The 20069-nt window shown below is 40.5% G+C and overlaps 1 protein-coding gene across 7 annotated transcripts in view; it reads right to left on the bottom strand.

Moving 5' to 3' along the window:
* Positions 1-792: 792 nt before the first annotated feature.
* Positions 793-20069, bottom strand: part of FRY (FRY microtubule binding protein) — a 330932-nt gene continuing 311655 nt past the window's right edge. For 5 of the 7 annotated variants that reach the window (XM_059903257.1, XM_059903260.1, XM_059903264.1 and 2 more), the window contains 5 exons: positions 19875-19958; positions 8642-8659; positions 6707-6817; positions 3178-3380; positions 793-2535 (listed from right to left, as the gene is read on the bottom strand). In XM_059903257.1, the coding sequence (XP_059759240.1) occupies positions 2277-2535; positions 3178-3380; positions 6707-6817; positions 8642-8659; positions 19875-19958 (675 nt within the window). In that variant the 3' untranslated portion in view covers positions 793-2276. The remainder of the gene's footprint in view (positions 2536-3177; positions 3381-6706; positions 6818-8641; positions 8660-19874; positions 19959-20069) is intronic. The other 2 variants (XM_059903259.1, XM_059903263.1) reach the window with 1 other exon arrangement.

Below are 20069 nucleotides of genomic sequence, written 5' to 3'. Positions count from 1 at the left end.
CACAATACCCAAGGAGATTTGACTGCAGCTCTGAAGTCATTGATTGTTGGGCTCAAATGGGGCAGGTCTGCAGCTTCAAAGGGCCTTTCTCTTATACTCAAGGGAGAGAAGGTTAAGAAATAGTGGAAAAGTAGAAGAAATCTTTCACATTAACAAATCTGTTTTTTTTTTAAATAAACAGAAAAAAACCCATTAGTTCCCATGACTACAGATTATATTACTGAAATCTCCATTTTTTAAAAGAGTAACCCATCATGGTGGTTCTTTGCTGGGTAAGAGGCCATGGTGGAAAATTCAGTCACGACTGGTCAGTCCTTTCTACTGTGGGTCCCAGCAGAACTCTGAGAGTTGGCTAGTGTTGTTAACCACAGAGACCTGCATTATGTAAGACTTTTTTTCAGAGAGATTGTGATTCAGTTTCTTTTCTACAAATCATGGAGAATCATCTTTAAGGTAAGGTGAAAATCATCAGAAGAGTATGTTGACAGCAATGTCCAGAAAGTCTTTAAAATGAGTGAATAGTTGTACCTATGGTAACATTAAAAAAATCTTGGGTCAGGCTCTGTTGCAGGGTACTTCTAGAAAATTACTACTTATGATTTAGTTGGTGCATGTTACGAAAGCAAGTTATATTTGTTAATCTAAGAAGTATGAGTAGGAAGACCATAGAGATTAGATTGTTATGTGTCTCCATGACCCTGTTTTTTGAGTGGGGTGAAGAATAGATGGGTTTTGGTGAAAGAACAAAAACTCTTACTACTTTTTCCTGATCATTATGGGTCTATTTCAGAATGTTAAGGATGACAACCTAATGATAGGTTATGGACAATGAGAGCTCTTGTTCTTCTCTGATTTCTCTCTTTGATCCCAGTGAGCACTGGTTGAGGGTCACAGTCTTTGGTGTCCACTTCAAGAGGTTCCAGAGACCTCCTGCTCCCCAGGGTCACTGTACTTGCCTCACAACCCCACTGGCTGCCATTCATGGAACACATAGGAGTGTGGCACCCCTTGGGGTTGTCACCGTGGCAACCCACACACAAAACTATAAATGTGTCAACGGCAAAAATCTTCATTAAGCAGAAATAAAACCTGTGGTCAATATGTATTTTTTTCTTTTAGTCTAAAGGCAGTTCTGAACAGAGTATTAACCGAGATTACATCACAAAAACTTTAAATGTATTTACAGAGTGAATAAGTTACACAGATAAACTTTGAATATGTTTCTAATGTGCAACAGGTTTACATGCACACAGCTAACACTTGACAGCATTAAGTTTAAGGAGAAAACTTAAGAATGGCCCTTTACATATATATTACAAATAAAATGACATTTCTTAAGAAACGAAGTGACAACTCATATTTTACCGTTATGATTCTACTTCCAGCTATCCAAACGGATATTAAAATATGCATGCGTAACAGGTGGAAAGACTTGGAATTTATAATGTTGAATGTCTTTAACTTTTTTCTACAAAATGGCCAAGTTGGTTAAAATTAACACTCATCCTTCTGTAGTATAAATATGCTCATAAAAGCAACCTTATAGTAAAAAGCAGCCAAGATCCTTTAGAAAAAGGTCTCTCTGGACCATTTTTGGTGCGAGGGTCCTAATCACAGACCCCTGCAAAGAGATCCAGGGCTTTCGAAACAGTAGCCTAGCAACATAAGAAAGGTACTTCATAGCAGCTCCTTTTAGATACAGTAATTGTATTCAAATTTCAGTGTACATTAAATTGTCCATTTACAATTCCCTTTTCACATATACAGGCTGTCAGCTTTTGACTGTCTTACAATTTTCAGTGGCCAGCTTCATTCTGCCTGTCCCTTCCTCAGCCCACCAAAAAAAGAAGAAAAAAAAAAGAAAAGGAAAGAATGTACAAGTTTTAGAATATAAAATATTTTTAGCGAAGAAAACATTGCACTTTTGCCAATCTAAAATTGTTTCTAGAAAGGAAGGTACTGTTCAGAGTAGTCGGCTTTGGTATGCAATGGAAGTCACATCTTCAGTAGTGAGTTGCATTTGCTCAGTAAAATAACACATTTGTGCCACACAGCATGACGGATGGAGGCTGTTCCAGAATGTCCTATGCTACCTTGGTTCTTATAGTATTGCTACACGTGGGAAGTTCTGCCATCCTCTTTAGAAAAAGTCCTACAGGTAACAAGAGGGAGAACAGTCTGACCAAGCCTTTTGAAGGCTGAGAAGACACTGAATGACGTCACCCCAGCATGGCAGCACCCCCAGCTTGGCACCCATGGGGGACGGAAGGCTCCTGTCAGAGACTAGTGCCGGAAACACTGGAGTCTGGAAGGAAAGCGGTGAGGACCCGGTAGCTCTGGGCCCTGCGGATCATGTCCCGGATCTCCATGTTCAGCTCCATCAGCTTGGTGCAGATCTCGGTCAGGCTCTGGTTAGACCCCACCAGTGCGTAAGTACCTGTTTGTCCCAGAGTTTGATGACGGAAATAAATATTCAGTAGTGTCTGGACCTCATCGTCAGAACTGCTTCCAAAGATGTCATTGGGCCACAGACTTCTGCAGTCAGAAAAGAAGAGCAAATTAGAGGCACCATTATTCACAAGGTTGAGATGTTACGAGTCTTTATTAGTATAAGAAAATTGCTCTTTTAATACAAAAGCTTTTGTTGAGATATAATTCACAAACTATACAATTCACTATCTAAAATACACAGTCCTGTGGCTTTTTTAGTAATATTCAGAGTTGTGCAGACATCACATGATCAGTTTTAGAATATTGAATATTATTGGTTTTGATAAAATATCTAAAGTAAAAAAATATCAGAATGGAATCCCATAATCTTAAAATATTTATTTGCTATAGCATTCTGGTTACAATGAATGTGAATATACTATCAAAATATAGGGAGAAAAAACCCAAAGAGGCTACATTCAAATAATTAGTTTTAAAATTATGTTGGCGTATACTTTGAAGTGTTTGAACATTTTAGAGATGACAGATGACCAGAACCGAAACCAACACTTTAAACAATAAGTTCTGAAATCTGATGTTTCTGGCATGGTAATGGGAAGGATCTGAGAAGAGTTTATATAAACATCTCGGTGTTCCTTCCGTAGTGATTTAGTCCCCAACCATGACAAAGTAACTATTAGGCATGCATTTCCTTTAACCGTCTCTAAACAGAAATAGCAGCGTCACCTGCATTCCCGGATTTGCCGTAGAGCCTTGCCAAGTTCGTTGTTCTTCAAGCACTCGAGCATGGAGTGGATGGCTGCTTCAGTGGATGTGAAGGTCGGCTCAGACCACGCCCCCTCTATGTAGAGAGGGTCGGCTGTGATGGCTGCAGTAGCCTCCTTCAGGTTTTTCTTTAGGTCACTCAGTTCCCTGGACATATTTAGCAGCTGTTTAAAAAAAATGTATTTTTACTGTATTTAGTTGCAGGCTGGATTTTTCATCCCCAAAGTTAAAAATAAATTTGTATGAGGTCTGGTGAAGCAGAAGCTTAATATCTCGGTAAACTAAAATAGGACAGATGAAACCGTACTGCGTGGTATATGTAGGGTTATGGGGCTGAATGCGTTGTATTCAACTATGTATCAACAGCTGGGATGCTCTCCTTATAGAAAAGATTGACTCCTTTTAAAATCTCGTCTATTTAAGCAGAAGGGCATACACAGAAGTAAAATGCACAAGAGAACAGGCTCGGGAGTTGGATAAAGCTGGGTTTATTAGATGCCAGTTCTGCATTCTTGACTACTGCATAGTCAAGTAAACAAACTTTTACGTGCTTTAGTTTTTTCATCTGTGAGATTGAAGATATTACCCACCTCTCAGGTTATTTTAAAGATTAAACAAACAGCTTGGCACAAAAGTGCCCAATAAATGTAATTATGAACACGGATGCTGTTTGAAGAATAAACTTTTCTCACTACTCCTGTGCCACGGGAAAAGATGAAAGACATAATTTTAAGAGGAAGGAGGAAAATTCTCAATGTCATGTTAGTATTCATGTTACAGGTAAGAGATATTTTCCCTCAGAATTACTGGAACCAAAAGATTCTGAGTTGTTAAAAAGTAAATCATAAAGAGAAACTATGTCACTTCTTAGTGACTCCAAAGTGTACAGTGGAAGACAGCTCTTTTGCAGTTTGACCTCAAGAGCATTTAAAAGAAACTGAGATGAATTTAAAGGTTTTTTGTTTCCCTTTGTCATGTAAGCTGAGGATGCCCAGTTTCTTAGAAAAGTTGATTTACCCAGCATCTTTACCTGTCTTCATTCCCAGCTTGCTCACTGCACAAGCTATAGAACTGAAGCCCTCAAGGACTGGCTTCACACAGATGCTGATTAAATACAACTCTGTACTCCAGCCCCAGGTTCAAAATTCAAGGAGGTAATCCTTTTACATAAGTTGTTAAGAGTGTCTTAGACATATAGTTTTTAAGTGTGAAAGTGAATTTCTTATTTTAAATCTAGGTAAGTTTCAAATACTGTATGTGTGTGTAAAGTATTTAAAACTTACCTAGATTTAAAATAATTAAGAAAAAAATAATAATAATTAAGGAAAAATTCACTTTAAATTTATTAGATTTAAAATAATTATATACACACACACGGTATGAAACATGTAATTTACTACTCTTAAGTGAAACGTGAATTACTTTTTTAATATGGAAAATGACATGTGAATTGCACGTGCATTGTCCTCTATTTTTGGAGCAAAGAATGGACTGTGAGGGTTCGGTTCCTACTTTCCAGAAGAGAAAAGCTTATCTTGACAATGGGCAAATCCCAGTCATCAACTGTCTTTTCTTTTATCTGATAATTTGTGATTCTGTGGAGGAAAACTCGTTTGTGAAGAGTTCTTCATAAACAAAGATGTCTGACTCCTGTCTCCCTTGAAATTGGGATCTGTGAAAGGACAGTTGACCCTTGAACAACTCGGGGTTAGGGGCACGGTCTAACTTCTGGTCCGCCCCCCCGCCCCTAGAACTTAACTACTAACAGCCTCCTGTTGACTGGAAGCCTTACTGATAACACACAGTCCATTAATACATATTTTGTATGTTATATGTATGTCTACGTATATTTTATGCAGTCACGACATATCTATTTCTAGGTATGTTTGCGAGATTTTTCGAATTTCCAACAGAATTTCCAATATATTTACTGAAAAAATCCACATAGGTAAGTGGACTCACAGTTCAAACTCATGTTGTTCAAGGGCGAACTGTATATTTTAAAACTATAGTCACTTTCCTTTTTTCCACACTGAGTAATAACTATGGTTAAATGGCTGTCATTCTGTCTCCTCCTCCCCTACCCCCAACTCAGACATGAGGTTTCTGGGCTCCATCCACACTCCGCTGCTTGCAATGGGATTGTTTCATGGACTCATGACTGTTCCCTGACAGTTAGCACATCTGCACCTTTAGCAGCAGATCCTTGTATTTAACTACAAGCAAGATGGGATCTAGCAGGCAGAGTCGGTCACTGACGAGCAGGCAGGAGCTGTGGATGTACCATTGTCTCAGTCCTCCTCTGACATCCCTGTCTTAGCGGTGGCACTGTGGTTACGTAGTTCATCTGAGAGGGGACCTGAGCATCGTCCTCGACTCCTCCCTCTCCCCGCCCCCCACAACCCAATCAGTTTCAGTGACCTTTTGTCCTAAAATATCTCCCACGTTTCCTCCCTCTCCTTACCTAGCACTTCTGTCCTAGTTCAAACTCTCACCTCTCATCTGAGCTATTTCAGCGGCCTCATAACTGACTGGTCTGTCTCCAGTCTAGTTGTCATCAAATCCACCCTCCACATCCCTGCCGTGAAGATCGAACTAAAATACTCACAGGTGCAGCATCTTGCATGATCTCACCTTACTTATCTCTTCCGCCTTAGTCCATCGTTCCTCTTGGTTTGCATTTTATAGTCTAGCAATCCTCAATTGCCTGTACTTGTAGTTCCTTTCTCCTTCTCACTACCATGTTTATGCCCACGCTGTTGTTTCTTACTGGAACATTCCTCCTTACCCCCCACTTCATCGAATTCTAACTCATCCTTTAAGAATCAGCTCAGGTGTGATCTCCTCCAGAAAGTTTCCTCTTTCAACCTCCTTGTCTCCAGGTGAACTAGGCACTCACCCTCTGAGCGTCCACAATATCCAGTGTACACCACCATTATTTCGCCTACTACACTGCAGTAGTATTTTTTCAAGTCTAGGAAAAATTTGGCTCACTCAGAAGCTGTATGCTGAAGTTATTTTACCTTTTACATTAAAAATATTAATGCATCCGGATGATAAGCAGAGCAGGGAAGCGGAAGAGAATCGAATATCATGTAGTTATTTCCTTCTTACCTCAACGTAGGATCAAGTGTGAACAGCTAGAGGTAAGAAAAACCGTAACACAAGGAACTTTTTCAAATAAGGATCCCCGGACACAGGGCCAGGGGGAGGCAAGTGAGGCCCTCGGCACAGCATTCAGGGAGGGGCTCACCCTCAAGGTCGTCCTTGTATTTTGTGTCCAGGTATGTCGCTTGCCTCACCCTAGTCCTGGCACTGTCACGTGAGCACGGAAATAAACATAAGACACTGGTATTTAAGACTTGTGCTTGAGTGAAAGGCTTATGTGGGAATAAAATCACTTGGACATTGATAAACTGGCAGGAGGGAGAACAAAAGGAAAGCAGTGATACTCAGGGCAGGACCTGGGGTCGGGAGTGGGCAGGCTCACCTCTGGCGTGGAGCTGACTTCGTGCACCTGGCCGATGAGCTTACAGTATGACTGAAAAAGCAGCAGCAGCTGGAAATGTAGCTTATACAACCTCTGACACAGTTCCAGTTGCTAAAGAGAGAATTTGCATGGGAAGAAAGAGTTATTAAGGATCATTCTTGTATAGTAAGTGAAATCTTAGTGGAGACTAATGCACCTTTTTTTTAAAAATCAAGGAACCATAACTAGTTGTTACCATTCTAAATAAAACAGAACAATAAATCCAATCAATGACTATCAGTGAGAAATTCACTGTGTCATATAGAATAAAACAGCTCCTGGAGGATGAATAATTAGAAAGAAGTAGTAGCTAGCTATAAAGGGACTTAGTGGACTGCCAAATTTCCATTATATTTGCCAATTAAATTACAGGTTTAATATCTACAAATTATAGCTGTAGTTGTCTTAATTTTTATAAGCTATACATCTTTGAACACAATTTCTTTTTATTAAAAGTATATTTGAAAGGCACATTAAGTGGTTCTAGGTGTTAAATTCATAAATTCAGCAGACACTTGGGAGATTATTCCTTGTGACAACTCTGGCTGCCATTTAGGGTGTAGGCACTCATCCTAAAGTCTGTGTAAACACAAGAGTCACGTGACTGTCTAAGGTGCTGCATCAGGTTTAATGATGCTTCTACTCAGTGCTCAACAAATTTGTTGCATTAAAGAGAGATAAAAAGGGCCCAAAATGCTTACAAAAAGGAGAAATCATGAAAGCATGCAAAACTTTCTGTGGAAAGAAAGAACGTTAAAAAATATGCATACAAAATGGCCCTGGAGCTCTATAGACACCTCTGGAATTGAAAATGTTTTCATTATACAGCTTACATGTACTGTAAGGGAAGAATAAACCATGAGTAATTCCAACACCAATGATCATAGTACTCTTTGAGCTGTTATCTGCTTAATGGCCTCTAAACTTTGCCTGTTTTATCCCAAGAAAGGGTTAGCTCCTAGCTAGCAGATGGGATTCTGCGAGAGGAAAAGGACAGCCTTCACTAGATAGAATTTAATGGCTCAGCAGTCACCACTGAAAGTGGGTGAGATATGTGGCTTAAACCAAACACTTCACTGTTCAGTTTTCAAATGTGGTTAAGTAAGAATAAATAGGGCCTTTCTTTCACTAATGGACTATAAAGAACTCAGTAAGAATTGAGAGCCATTGAAGTGACTTAAAATTGTTCCCCCCAAGTCAGTTTAAGGAGAGAAATGACAAGAATTTAAATTTAGGTTTTTAGGAAGCATATTCCATTAATAGTATTATTACTCTGGACCCTAATTTTTAAAGTGACGAAAGTTCATGCTAAGACCATGCTGGATGGAGTTTTCTTTCTCCTCTCTCCCTGGCCCTTAGGGGGGAAAAAGCAGTTCTACTTAGATTGATTTGATCTCTCAATGCTGGTAACCAGCCTAAGTGTAAAGAAGTAGCTACACTCATTTGCTAACCCAAACTAGATGTTTCGTTGTTTTAGTAACACATTTTATGATAATTTAAACTTGACTTTGTGGAAACCTTTTCAAAATCTGGTATAAAAGACAACTGCCAGAGACTCTCAGACAAAAAAAGTATTGTTTAAAAACAAAATGTTACCTTTCACAATTTAGGGTGAAACCTAGCTATGAAAACTCTGACTTTTCTAAGTGTCAGATAATGGTAGTTATTTCTAAAAATATTCTAGTGATAACATGAGAGTTCATAGCAACATAGGTTTCTACTTTGTGAGGAAAGCAGCCCAGAATGCTAATCAACTACATGTCTCAGTCTACCAAATAAAAGAAAATGAAACAAAAAAGGGAAAACATGCTAAGAGATATAATAGTAACAGTAAAAATAAGATTGTTATGGGTCCATGCCTAAATGGACAAAGAGTATGAAAGAAAGTTAACTTACTGCAAGAGATTCCATTTGCTACACAGCAAGCATGGCACAGGAAACAAAGGAAAGGAAAGAAAGTACAGGGTCAGTGTAATGCATGCAACAGAAAGCACGGCCCTCTTCCAAGAGCAGAACCATCAGCCGTCAGCCGTATTAGCATCGCTTGCCCCAACGTGATAAATGGTTGCAAATGTTGTACCCATTCAACATGCACAGCAGTCCAGTTAAAAACAAGCTCTAATGGGAAACATGTCATTGAGAAAACATAATTTGTGATCTTTTAGATTCTCTGATTAGTTCATTTAGACTTTGTCAGTCTTGGAGAGACCATAAGTGAAAACTTATATTGCTTGAAGATTTTAGTGTTTAAATGTGAATAGTAACATAGTAAACATAGTAAAACTGTGAGGAGACCAACTGATTAATCTGAAAGAACTACAGCCCCAAACAAATTATACTATTGCTAAGTTAAGGCAGAGTCTTTAATATGTTTGGCTTCATATCTACTACACTATGACTATCCAATTAGCATAGAATATAATTAACAATCTAAGTGGCATTTTCTTTAGAGTCAGATTGCCTTCCACATTGAGAATATTTTACAGGACTGCTAGATATTATTTCAAAGGACTGAACATTGTCTTTATACTCCCAAACAAGTGTGAGATATGACAAGTAATCTTGCATTTTAGTTTTTATAATATTTTTCCCCAGCAGACAATTTCTAAAAGTAATCTAGAACGGATGTTAGTCTACAAGATTATAAATTTGTAACTGGGCCATGTTACAGATTACACAACCTGAGGTATTTACTATTTTCAAGAAAACTTTAACTGTGCTAGAAGTTTTTATAACCAAACCTTATGTACTGAAAGACAATGTCACACAAGAAAGGAGTACAGGGCCAGAGTTTTAAGTCTACATATACAGAGTTGCCACTGTGAAGACTTTTTAGAAAACGTCAAATCTGATTGAAACGTTTAGTATGCACCTTAGTACATAACTGCTTCTACCATGGAATTTACTTTTCAGAAGCATGGAATGAAGCAAGTGCTGAGTAAATTACATGGTCTTATGTGAAGAAAACTGCTATCTTTTTTACTGTTTTCCAAAACAGTGTTGTAATCCTAGGTCATCAAGTCAGCTAAAGAAAAATTTTCTCTGTTCAGTGAAGGCAAATGAGGCTTTTTGACTTCAGCCTGGTACCGAGGAATTTCATTGTCAACGAATTCCTTCCACTCCACACTCAGGGCACACACTTGTGTTTCTGGGGAGATGGCCAGCTTGACGAACACCAGTTCTCAGTGTCCTCCTTACACTCTCCTTTCTAGGTAGGCTAGTCCAAGCTGCATTGATATTTATTACCCCAGAATCTTTTCCTAGGCCACAGGCTTGGATGTAGTTTGCATTTAGAGCTCCAAAAAGATAGTGAAAAAAGCCTTTCAAGGAAAATGTTAAAACTGCCCCCCCCCCCGCGCAAATATTTTCTGGTATCCAGGTTTTAAAAATAATCCCTTTAGAAGTCTTTATAGATATATCTATGTTTTGGTGATTCAAGATTCTTTTGAAAATGTGGGAATTTGTTTTACTTGGTCACAAGGATTTTCTTCAAACCCGGTTCCTGTACTCCTGATATGGCTTGATTTATATATAAATTGGATTTAGAGGTATGTTTTCTCAAAATGAGAAAAAAAATGTCAAGAAGTCAAGATGTTAAGAATTGATCATAGACAAGGTAGCTTAAAAGCCTAGAATCATCTAGTTCTTATTCATTAACAGTATCATAGGAGGAGCTTCAAGATGGCAGAAGAGTAAGATGCGGAGATCACCTTCCTCCCCACAAATACATCAGAAATACATTTACATATGGAACAGCTCCTACAGAACACCTACTGAACGCTGGCAGAAGACCTCAGACCTCCCAAAAGGAAAGAAACTCCCCACATACCTGGGTAGGGCAAAAGAAAAAAGGAAAAACAGAGACAAAAGAATAGGGACGGGACCTGCACCAGTGGGAGGGAGCCGTGAAGGAGGAAAGGTGTCCACGCACTAGGAAGCCCCTTCGCGGGCGGAGACTGTGGGTGGCGGAGGGGAGAAGCTTCGGAGCCACGGAGGAGAGCGCAGCCACAGGGGTGCGGAGGGCAAAGCGGAGAGATTCCCGCACGGAGGCTCGGCGCCGAGCAGCACTCACCAGCCCGAGAGGCTTGTCTGCTACCCCGCCGGGGCGGGCGGGGGCTGGGAGCTGAGGCTTGGGTTTCAGTTGGATCGCAGGGAGAGGACTGGGGTTGGCGGTGTGAACACAGCCTGAAGGGGTTAGTGCGCCCACGGCTAGCCGGGAGGGAGTCCGGGAAAAGGTCTGGAGCTGCCGAACAGGTAAGAGACTTTTTCGTGCTTCTTTGTTTCCTGGTGCGCGAGGAGAGGGGATTCAGAGCGCCGCTTAAAGGAGCTCCAGAGATGGGCGCGAGCTGCGGCGATCAGCACGGACCCCAGAGACGGGCATGAGACGCTAAGGCTGCTGCTGCCGCCACCAAGAAACCTGAGTGGAAGCACAGGTCACTCTCCACACCGCCCCTCCCGGGAGGCTGCGCAGCCCGCCACTGCCAGGGTCCCGTGATCCAGGGACAACTTTCCCGGGAGAACGCACGGTGCGCCTCAGGCTGCTGCAACTTCATGCTGGCCTCTCAGCTGCAGGCTCGCTCCTCATCCGTACCCCTCCCTCCGCCCCGGCCTGAGTGAGCCAGAGCCTCCGAATCAGCTGCTCCTTTAACCCCATCCTGTCTGGGCGGGAACAGACGCCCTCAGGCAACCTACACGCAGAGGCAGGGCCAGATCCAAAGCTGAACCCCAGGAGCTGTGCGAACAAAGAAGAGAAAGGGAAATCTCTCCCAGCAGCCTCAGGAGCAGCGGATTAAATCTCCACAATCAACTTGATGTACCTGCATGTGTGGAATACCTGAATAGACAACGAATCATCCCAAATTGAGGAGGTGGACTTTGGGAGTAACGATACATATATTTATTTTTTTCCCTTTTTCTCTTTTCGTGAGTGTGTATGTGTACGCTTCTGATCTTTCAGCAGAAACCCTGCAAGCCAGAAGGGAGTGGCAGGACATATTTAAAGTGATGAAGGAGAAAAATCTACAACCAAGATTACTCTACCCAGCACGGATCTCATTCAGAATTGATGGAGAAATTAAAAGCTTTACAGACAAGCAAAGGCTAAGAGAATTTAGCACCACCAAACCAGCTTTACAACAAATGCTAAAGGAACTTCTCTAGGCAGGAAGAACAAGAGAAGGAAAAGACCTACAATAATAAACCCAAAACAATTAAGAAAATGGTAATAGGAACATACATATTGATAATTACCTTAAATGTAAAAGGATTAAATGCTCCAGCCAAAAGACATAGACTGGCTGAATGGATACAAAAACAAGACCCATATATATGCTGTCTACAAGAGACCCACTTCAGACCTAGGGACACATACAGACTGAAAATGAGGGGATGGAAAAAGATATTCCATGCAAATGGAAATCAAAAGAAAGCTGGAGTAGCAATTCTCATGTCAGACAAAATAGACTTTAAAATAAAGCCTATTACAAGAGACAAAGAAGGACACTACATAATGATCAAGGGATCAATCCAAGAAGAAGATATAACAATTGTAAATATTTATGCACCCAGAATAGGAGCACCTCAATACATAAGGCAAATACTAACAGCCATAAAAGGGGAAATCGACAGTAACACAATCATAGGAGGGGACTTTAACAACCCACTTTCACCAATGGTCAGATCATCCAAAATGAAAATAAATAAGGAAACACAAGCTTTAAATGATACATTAAACAAGATGGACTTAATTGATATTTATAGGACATTCCATTCAAAAACAACAGAATCCACTTTCTTCTCAAGTGCTCATGGAACATTCTCCAGGATAGATCATATCTTGGGTCACAAATCAAGCCTTGGTAAATTTAAGAAAATGAAATCGTATCAAGTATCTTTTTCTACCACAACTCTATGAGACTAGATATCAATTATAGGAAAAAATCTGTAAGAAATACAAACACATGGAGGCTAAACAACACACTACTTAATAACCAAGAGATCACTGAAGAAATCAAAGAGGAAATCAAAAAATACCTAGAAACAAATGACAATGAAAACACAACGACCCAAAACCTATGGGATGCAGCAAAAGCAATTCTAAGAGGGAAGTTTATAGCAATACAATCCTACCTTAAGAAACAAGAAACATCTCAAATAAACAACCTAACCTTACACCTAAAGCAATTAGAGAAAGAAGAACAAAAAACCCCCAAAGTTAGCAGAAGCAAAGAAATCATAAAGATCAGATCAGAAATAAATGAAAAAGAAATGAAGGAAACGATAGCAAAGATCAATAAAACTAAAAGCTGGTTCTTTGAGAAGATAAACAAAATGGATAAACCATTAGCCAGACTCAAGAAAAAAAGGGAGAAGACTCAAATCCATAGAATTAGAAATGAAAAAGGAGAAGTAACAACTGACACTGCAGAAATACAAAGGATCATGAGAGATTACTACAAGCAACTATATGCCAATAAAATGGACAACCTGGAAGAAACGGACAAATTCTTAGAAAAGCACAACCTTCCGAGACTGAACCAGGAAGAAATAGAAAATATGAACAGACCAATCACCAAGCACTGAAATTGAAACTGTGATTAAAAATCTTCCAACAAACAAAAGCCCAGGACCAGATGGCTTCACAGGAGAATTCTATCAAACATTTAGAGAAGAGCTAACACCCATCCTTCTCAAACTCTTCCAAATTATAGCAGAGGGAGGAACACTCCCAAACTCATTCTACAAGGCCACCATCACTCTGATACCAAAACCAGACAAAGATGTCACAAAGAAAGAAAACTACAGGCCAATATCACTGATGAACATAGATGCAAAAATCCTCAACAAAATACTAGCAAACAGAATCCAACAGCACATTCAAAGGATCATACACTATGATCAAGTGGGGTTTATCCCAGGAAAGCAAGGATTCTTCAATATACGCAAATCAATCAATGTGATACACCATATTAACAAATTGAAGGAGAAAAACCATATGATCATCTCAATAGATGCAGAGAAAGCTTTTGACAAAATTCAACACCCATTTATGATAAAAACCTTCCAGAAAGTAGGCATAGAGGGAACTTTCCTCAACATGATAAGGCCATATATGACAAACCCACAGCCAACATCGTCCTCAATGGTGAAAAACTGAAACCATTTCCACTAAGATCAGGAACAAGACAAGGTTGCCCACTCTCACCACTATTATTCAATATTGCTTTGGAAGTTTTAGCCACAGCAATCAGAGAAGAGGCAGAAATAAAAGGAATCCAAATCAGAAAAGAAGAAGTAAAGCTGTCACTGTTTGCAGATGACATGATACTGTACATAGAGAATCCTAAAAATGCTACCAGAAAACTACTAGGGCTAATGAATGAATTTGGTAAAGTAGCAGGATACAAAATTAATGCCCAGAAATCTCTTGAATTCCTATACACTAATGATGAAAAATCTGAAAGTGAAATTAAGAAAACACTCCCATTTACCATTGCAACAACAAAAAAATATCTAGGAATAAACCTACCTAAGGAGACAAAAGACCTGTATGCAGAAAATTATGAGACACTGATGAAAGAAATTAAAGATGATACAAATAGATGGAGAGATATACCATGTTCTTGGATTGGAAGAATTAACATTGTGAAAATGACTCTACTACCCAAAGCAATCTACAGATTCAATGCAATCCCTATCAAACTACCACTGGCATTTTTCACAGAACTAGAACAAAAAATTTCACAATTTGTATGGAAACACAAAAGACCCCGAATAGCCAAAGCAATCTTGAGAAAGAAAAATGGAGCTGGAGGAATCAGGCTCCCTGACTTCAGACTATACTGCAAAGTTACAGTAATCAAGACAGTATGGTACTGGCTCAAAACCAGAAATATAGACCAATGGAACAGGAAAGAAAGCCCAGAGATAAACCCATGCACACGTGGTCACCTTATCTTTGATAAAGGAGGCAAGCATATACAGTGGAGAAAAAGCCTCTTCAATAAGTGGTGCTGGGAAAACTGGACAGCTACATGTAAAAGAATGAAATTAGAACATTCTCTAACACCATACACAAAAAAAACTCAAAATGGATTAAAGACCTAAATGTAAGGCCAGACACCATCAAACTCTTAGAAGAAAACATAGGCAGAACACTCTATGACATAAATCACAGCAAGATCCTTTTTGACCCACCTCCTAGAGATATGGAAATAAAAACAAAAATAAACAAATGGGACCTAATGAAACTTAAAAGCTTTTGCACAGCAAAGGAAACCATAAACAAGAGGAAAAGACAACCCTCAGAACTGGAGAAAATATTTGCAAATGAAGCAACTGACAAAGGATTAATCTCCAAAACATACAAGCAACTCATGCAGCTCAATATTCAAAAAACAAACAACCCAATCCAAAAATGGGCAGAAGACCTAAATAGACATTCCTCCAAAGAAGATATACAGATTGCCAACAAACACATGAAAGAATGCTCAACATCATTAATCATTAGAGAAATGCAAATCAAAACTACAATGAGATATCATTTCACATCAGTCAGAATGGCCATCATCAAAAAATCTACAAAGAATAAATGCTGGAGAGGGTGTGGAGAAAAGGGAACCCTCTTGCACTGTTGGTGGGAATGTAAATTGATACAGCCACTATGGAGAACAGTATGGAGGTTCCTTAAAGAACTAAAAATAGAACTACCATATGACCCAGCAATCCCACTACTGGGCATATACCCTGAGAAAACCATAATTCAAAAAGAGTCATGTACCAAAATGTTCATTGCAGCTCTATTTACAATAGCCAGGACATGGAAGCAACGTAAGTGTCCATCGACAGATGAATGGATAAAGATGTGGCACATACACACAATGGAATGTTACTCAGCCATAAAAAGGAACGAAACTGAGTTATTTGTAGTGAGGTGGATGGACCTAGAGACTGTCATACAGAGTGAAGTAAGTCAGAAAGAGAAGAACAAATACCGTATGCTAACACATATATATGGAATCTAAAAAAGAAAAAAAAATGGTCAGAAGAACCTCGGGGCAAGACGGGAATAAAGATGCAGACCTACTAGAGAATGGACTTCAGGATACAGGGAGGGGGAAGGGTAAGCTGGGACAAAGAGAGAGTGGCATAGACATATATATGCTACCAAACGTAAAACAGATAGCTAGTGGGAGGCAGCCGCATAGCACAGGGAGATCAGCTTGGTGCTTTGTGACCACCTAGAGGGGTGGGATAGGGAGGGTGGAAGGGAGGGAGATTCAAGAGGGAAGAGATATGGGGACATATGTATATGTGTGACTGATTCACTCTGTAATAAAGCAGAGGCTGACACACCATTGTAAAGCACTAATACTCCAATAAAGATGTTAAAAAAAAAAGTAGCATAGCCATTCTTGTTTCTCTGTATTCTGCTCTGAAGCCAGTTCTTTGCTTATGATGTAGCCAGTTAGGTAAAAATCTGAGAAATTTTCGACATGTCAGAAGATAAGTCACAGTATACTATATTACCTATAATTTTCATCATGTTTAACCTCTGAAAGTCACTGGTTTAAACTAAATTGGATAAAATTTAGGAAATCTAGCCAAATGTTGAAGCTTTCCTACTCAATATTACATAGATGCATGTAATCTCCTAAGCAGGTGGGTACAATATGTACTCAGCTGTTGTTAAAATCACTTGGCTCTGGCACATTCATGACTATTGCATTATATTTGTTGAGTAGTTTTTTGGACCTTGGTCATGACTATCTTTCAAAGATTTGAAAGATAAATACCTTTAAGCCTCTAATACAGATTACACAGCCTGACGTATTTACTGTTTTCAAGAAAACTTTCATTTCAACAGACATTTCCTTACTCAGTCTAGAGAAGAGATTCCTTATAGCAAAGGACTGACTGACTGTATCCGAAGGATAATGTTTAATGGGTTACAGTTTAGCTGGAGAAACATCTCGTCTTGTTCAACATTTAGCTTTTTGTTCAATTTGTAGAAGAACAGAGGTTGCAGGCTTCTCTCGTTCTTGGATTAGACAGGGATAGGAAATACAGAGCTAAGAGGGTTAGTGTCCATGAAGACTCTAGGATGGTCTGAATGTAATAAGATAAAATGTAGTGCAGCTACATGTAAACTCTTGTACTTGAGTCCAAAGAGTCGAATGTTCAATTAGTGCTCAGAAATGGCTGTGGAATTAAGAGTGCGTCAACTAAAATCACTTATGGCAAATGAAGTGGCAATCTCTCCAGCTTGCCCAGGGCCAGCCCTGCAGAACCGGGGAGGTGAGCTGTGCTAATTCGCTGTAGGGTCGAGGCCGATGCCTCTGCCTGGAGAGCCCAGAGCCGAGATGCTTCACCGCATCCTACGTTTCCGGGAACTTAAACTCCCCAGCAGCAGCCGCTCCAGGATGAATTTCGCGGGCGACAGGAGAGGTCACCGCAAACCACAATCCTTATTTAGAGGTGCTGGCTTTAAGTCGTGAAGAGACCTGTCTCGCTGGGTGTGTGCAGGCGGAGAAGACACTGGTACAGCAGCGTCTGCCAAGGAGCTGCCCTCACGACAGGCGCGACTTACACGCCCGCCTTGTTCTACATCTTATTTGCTGTGCGCCGTGCCTCATTCTAGGAGAACGGGTATTGTAGTCACCAAGTAGCCTAAATTACTGACTAATCACACCTGTCTTAACAAAAGCCTTCCCTCCAAAATACTTCCCATGTATTAGAAGCACTTTTCTCAGGAACACTGTTCTGTTGTTTTGTACACACGCTACAACGACTCCTCCAAGGTCCCCTCAGGGAGTGAGGCCAGCACACGGGCACTAGCATCTTATATACGCAGAGATTGTTCTCACTGCGGCAAAGAGGAACTCTCCTGTTTTTCTTGAAAGGCACAATTCTATTTAGCTTTCACTTCCCCATTGTGGGGCCTTAGGTGCAGAGGCACATGTTTCTATTATAAAGAAAAGAACATCGTGATGACTGGCACCTGGCTCTTGCCGGCAGGGTCGGGAACTCAGTGTGCACAGCGGACGGTGGAGAGCCAACCAGCTCAAGGTCACTGCTGCCACTTTAGGAAGGCAGGCCTGGTGTTGCTCCCTCTTTTTTCTCTTTTTTTAAGAGATGCCAGGAATGCTGTTTTGAGTGTACGTGTGAACAATTTTAAGTTTAAACTGTTGGGTCAAATTTAAATTGTACAAGCTGAATAAAACATGTCTGAATTGGTTACAGCTTACAGGCTACCAGTGTGTAACCTTTCCTCATTACCTTGATGTCTACAACTTCATGTTGAGAATAGAAGAAAAATCAGAAAATAAATATTCAGCATCCAACAAAGAGTTATATTCTGTTCCACAAACAATTCCACAGCAATTTATCACTTATGTTACCAGTTAAGAATGACGAGAAATCAGCTACTGCCCAAGACCAGACCGGTTGGGGTAGGGCTTGGGGTGGGAAGACTTCACATGCCTATCTGTACTTGGTCACCATCTCTGGCCGACTGACATCTCTAACTGCTCAAGAGTTTGCTAGGTTTAGTAAGGTAAGTACTAATCCTTCCATAAAGTCCACGCTTCTCTGAAACAGAATACACACGTGGAATAAGTTTTGGCGTGTTGACTTCGCAATTTATATCCAGACATAGATTCTTCAAGTTAAAGCTCACTTCCTATCTCCCCCCTTCACTTGTCCCCATGCAAAGGGTACTCAGAATAACTGGCAACATCAAACTATTCCAGAAGATAGAGAATCTGACTTAAAAAAGAGAGCTGGAGTGAATCAATCAATGGAGGGTAAGCAGTGCTCTGAGGTCAAACACTTGTTGGGTTTTGCCTTGGGATGGAAGCCAAATGATAGCTCTAATCAGAAAAATAATCTCTCTTCCCACTCTGGATATAAGATCAATACTGAGATGGACTGACACTGTCATTTCTCCTCAAGGCCCACCCTGAAGACGATTTCTCACCCTCTGAAGGATGCACACTCCAACATGCTTTTCTAGGTGTGACAATGTAATTACAAGGTGACCTCTCTGCCTAGACCCATCGGCAGCCCCCTAACTTGTCTTCCCAAGTCCACGCTTGCCCACTTCGGTCCGTTTCCACAGGAGAGCGGGCGAGCCCCACTCTGATCACACCCACCTGTTACAACTTTTAATTGCCTGCCATTGCTGTTAAGATAAGCACCCAAAGCCCTGCACGGTCTGGCTTGTGCAGCTTCTTCAGACTCAAACTTTTCTCCCTGTCACTGTCTACACGCCCAGCCCCACAGGCTCTCGTCAGTCCTTGGAAAGGGCCAGGTTCCCTCCTGCCTCGGGGCCTTCACACAGGCTCTCCACCCACCCCCCTGCACTCTAGCTCAGAGCCGAGATCTCCACTTAGATGGCACTTCGTGGAGAAGCCATCCCAGAACTGCCCTCCTGGTAGGCCAGGTTCTCTTGCTGTATTCTTTCATAGCTTTACTGTTCCTTCCTTTCCTTAATGGCATTTGTCACGGTTTACACGTGTATGACTGTTGGTTAACGTCCATCCCCCTGAACAGATCAGAAGCTCCACCTGGGGCAGAATTCACTGTTGTACCCACCACGGGGGTCACAGGAGTAACTGCAGAATTGAATGATCTTAATCTGTTCACATTTTTCTGCCCAGTTTCCTTTACAATATGACATACGTTTATAAGCCAGGTGGTCTGAGGTGTGTACTTAAAGCAATTCTAAATGAGGAAAAAAAAAGTCTGAGTGATTGATTGCTGAAAGGTCAACAAAGACTTTCTTCATTGAAGGAGCTAAGTGGATCAGTGAAGAATTAATGACATCTGGTTTTATATTCTGAACGAAGAACAGATTTATTAGGAAACGGTTAGTATAGTTAGCGTCAGCAGAAAGGTTATTTTTATACTTCTACGTTTCCAAAAAGAAGACCGCCCCGCCCCAAATCCCATCAACACAGTCATGCTTGGTGCGAATGTCATTCTTTCTTACGCTAGAGGTGTCATGTGAATGTATGGGATGAACTCATTCTGCCTCTTCCTTTTTCAAGTTCCACACTTCTTGGGTAGATCAACACCAACACACAAAGTCAGAGCACAGAAAAGATAAACTCTAACAGGCTTTTATTACCTTTTCTTCTGAGTCCCCTGGTTGACAGGTAATTACTCCATCTCTTGATCCTCCTGCAAATGTTGCCTTACAGTTTGCAAGCCACTGTTGTCAGAAAGAGATACAGACATAGATAAATTCAGTGATGTCCTAAGAATGTTTTTACAATCAATTCTGTCAGGAAAAATAGATTAAGCTTCTAATCACAGTAAAATA

The sequence above is a fragment of the Balaenoptera ricei genome, chromosome 18, assembly GCF_028023285.1.
Source record: "Balaenoptera ricei isolate mBalRic1 chromosome 18, mBalRic1.hap2, whole genome shotgun sequence".
In the NCBI taxonomy this organism is placed as follows: domain Eukaryota; kingdom Metazoa; phylum Chordata; class Mammalia; order Artiodactyla; family Balaenopteridae; genus Balaenoptera; species Balaenoptera ricei.
The sequence above is the reverse complement of the archived record's forward strand: the minus strand, read 5'-3'. Positions and strand labels throughout refer to the sequence as shown.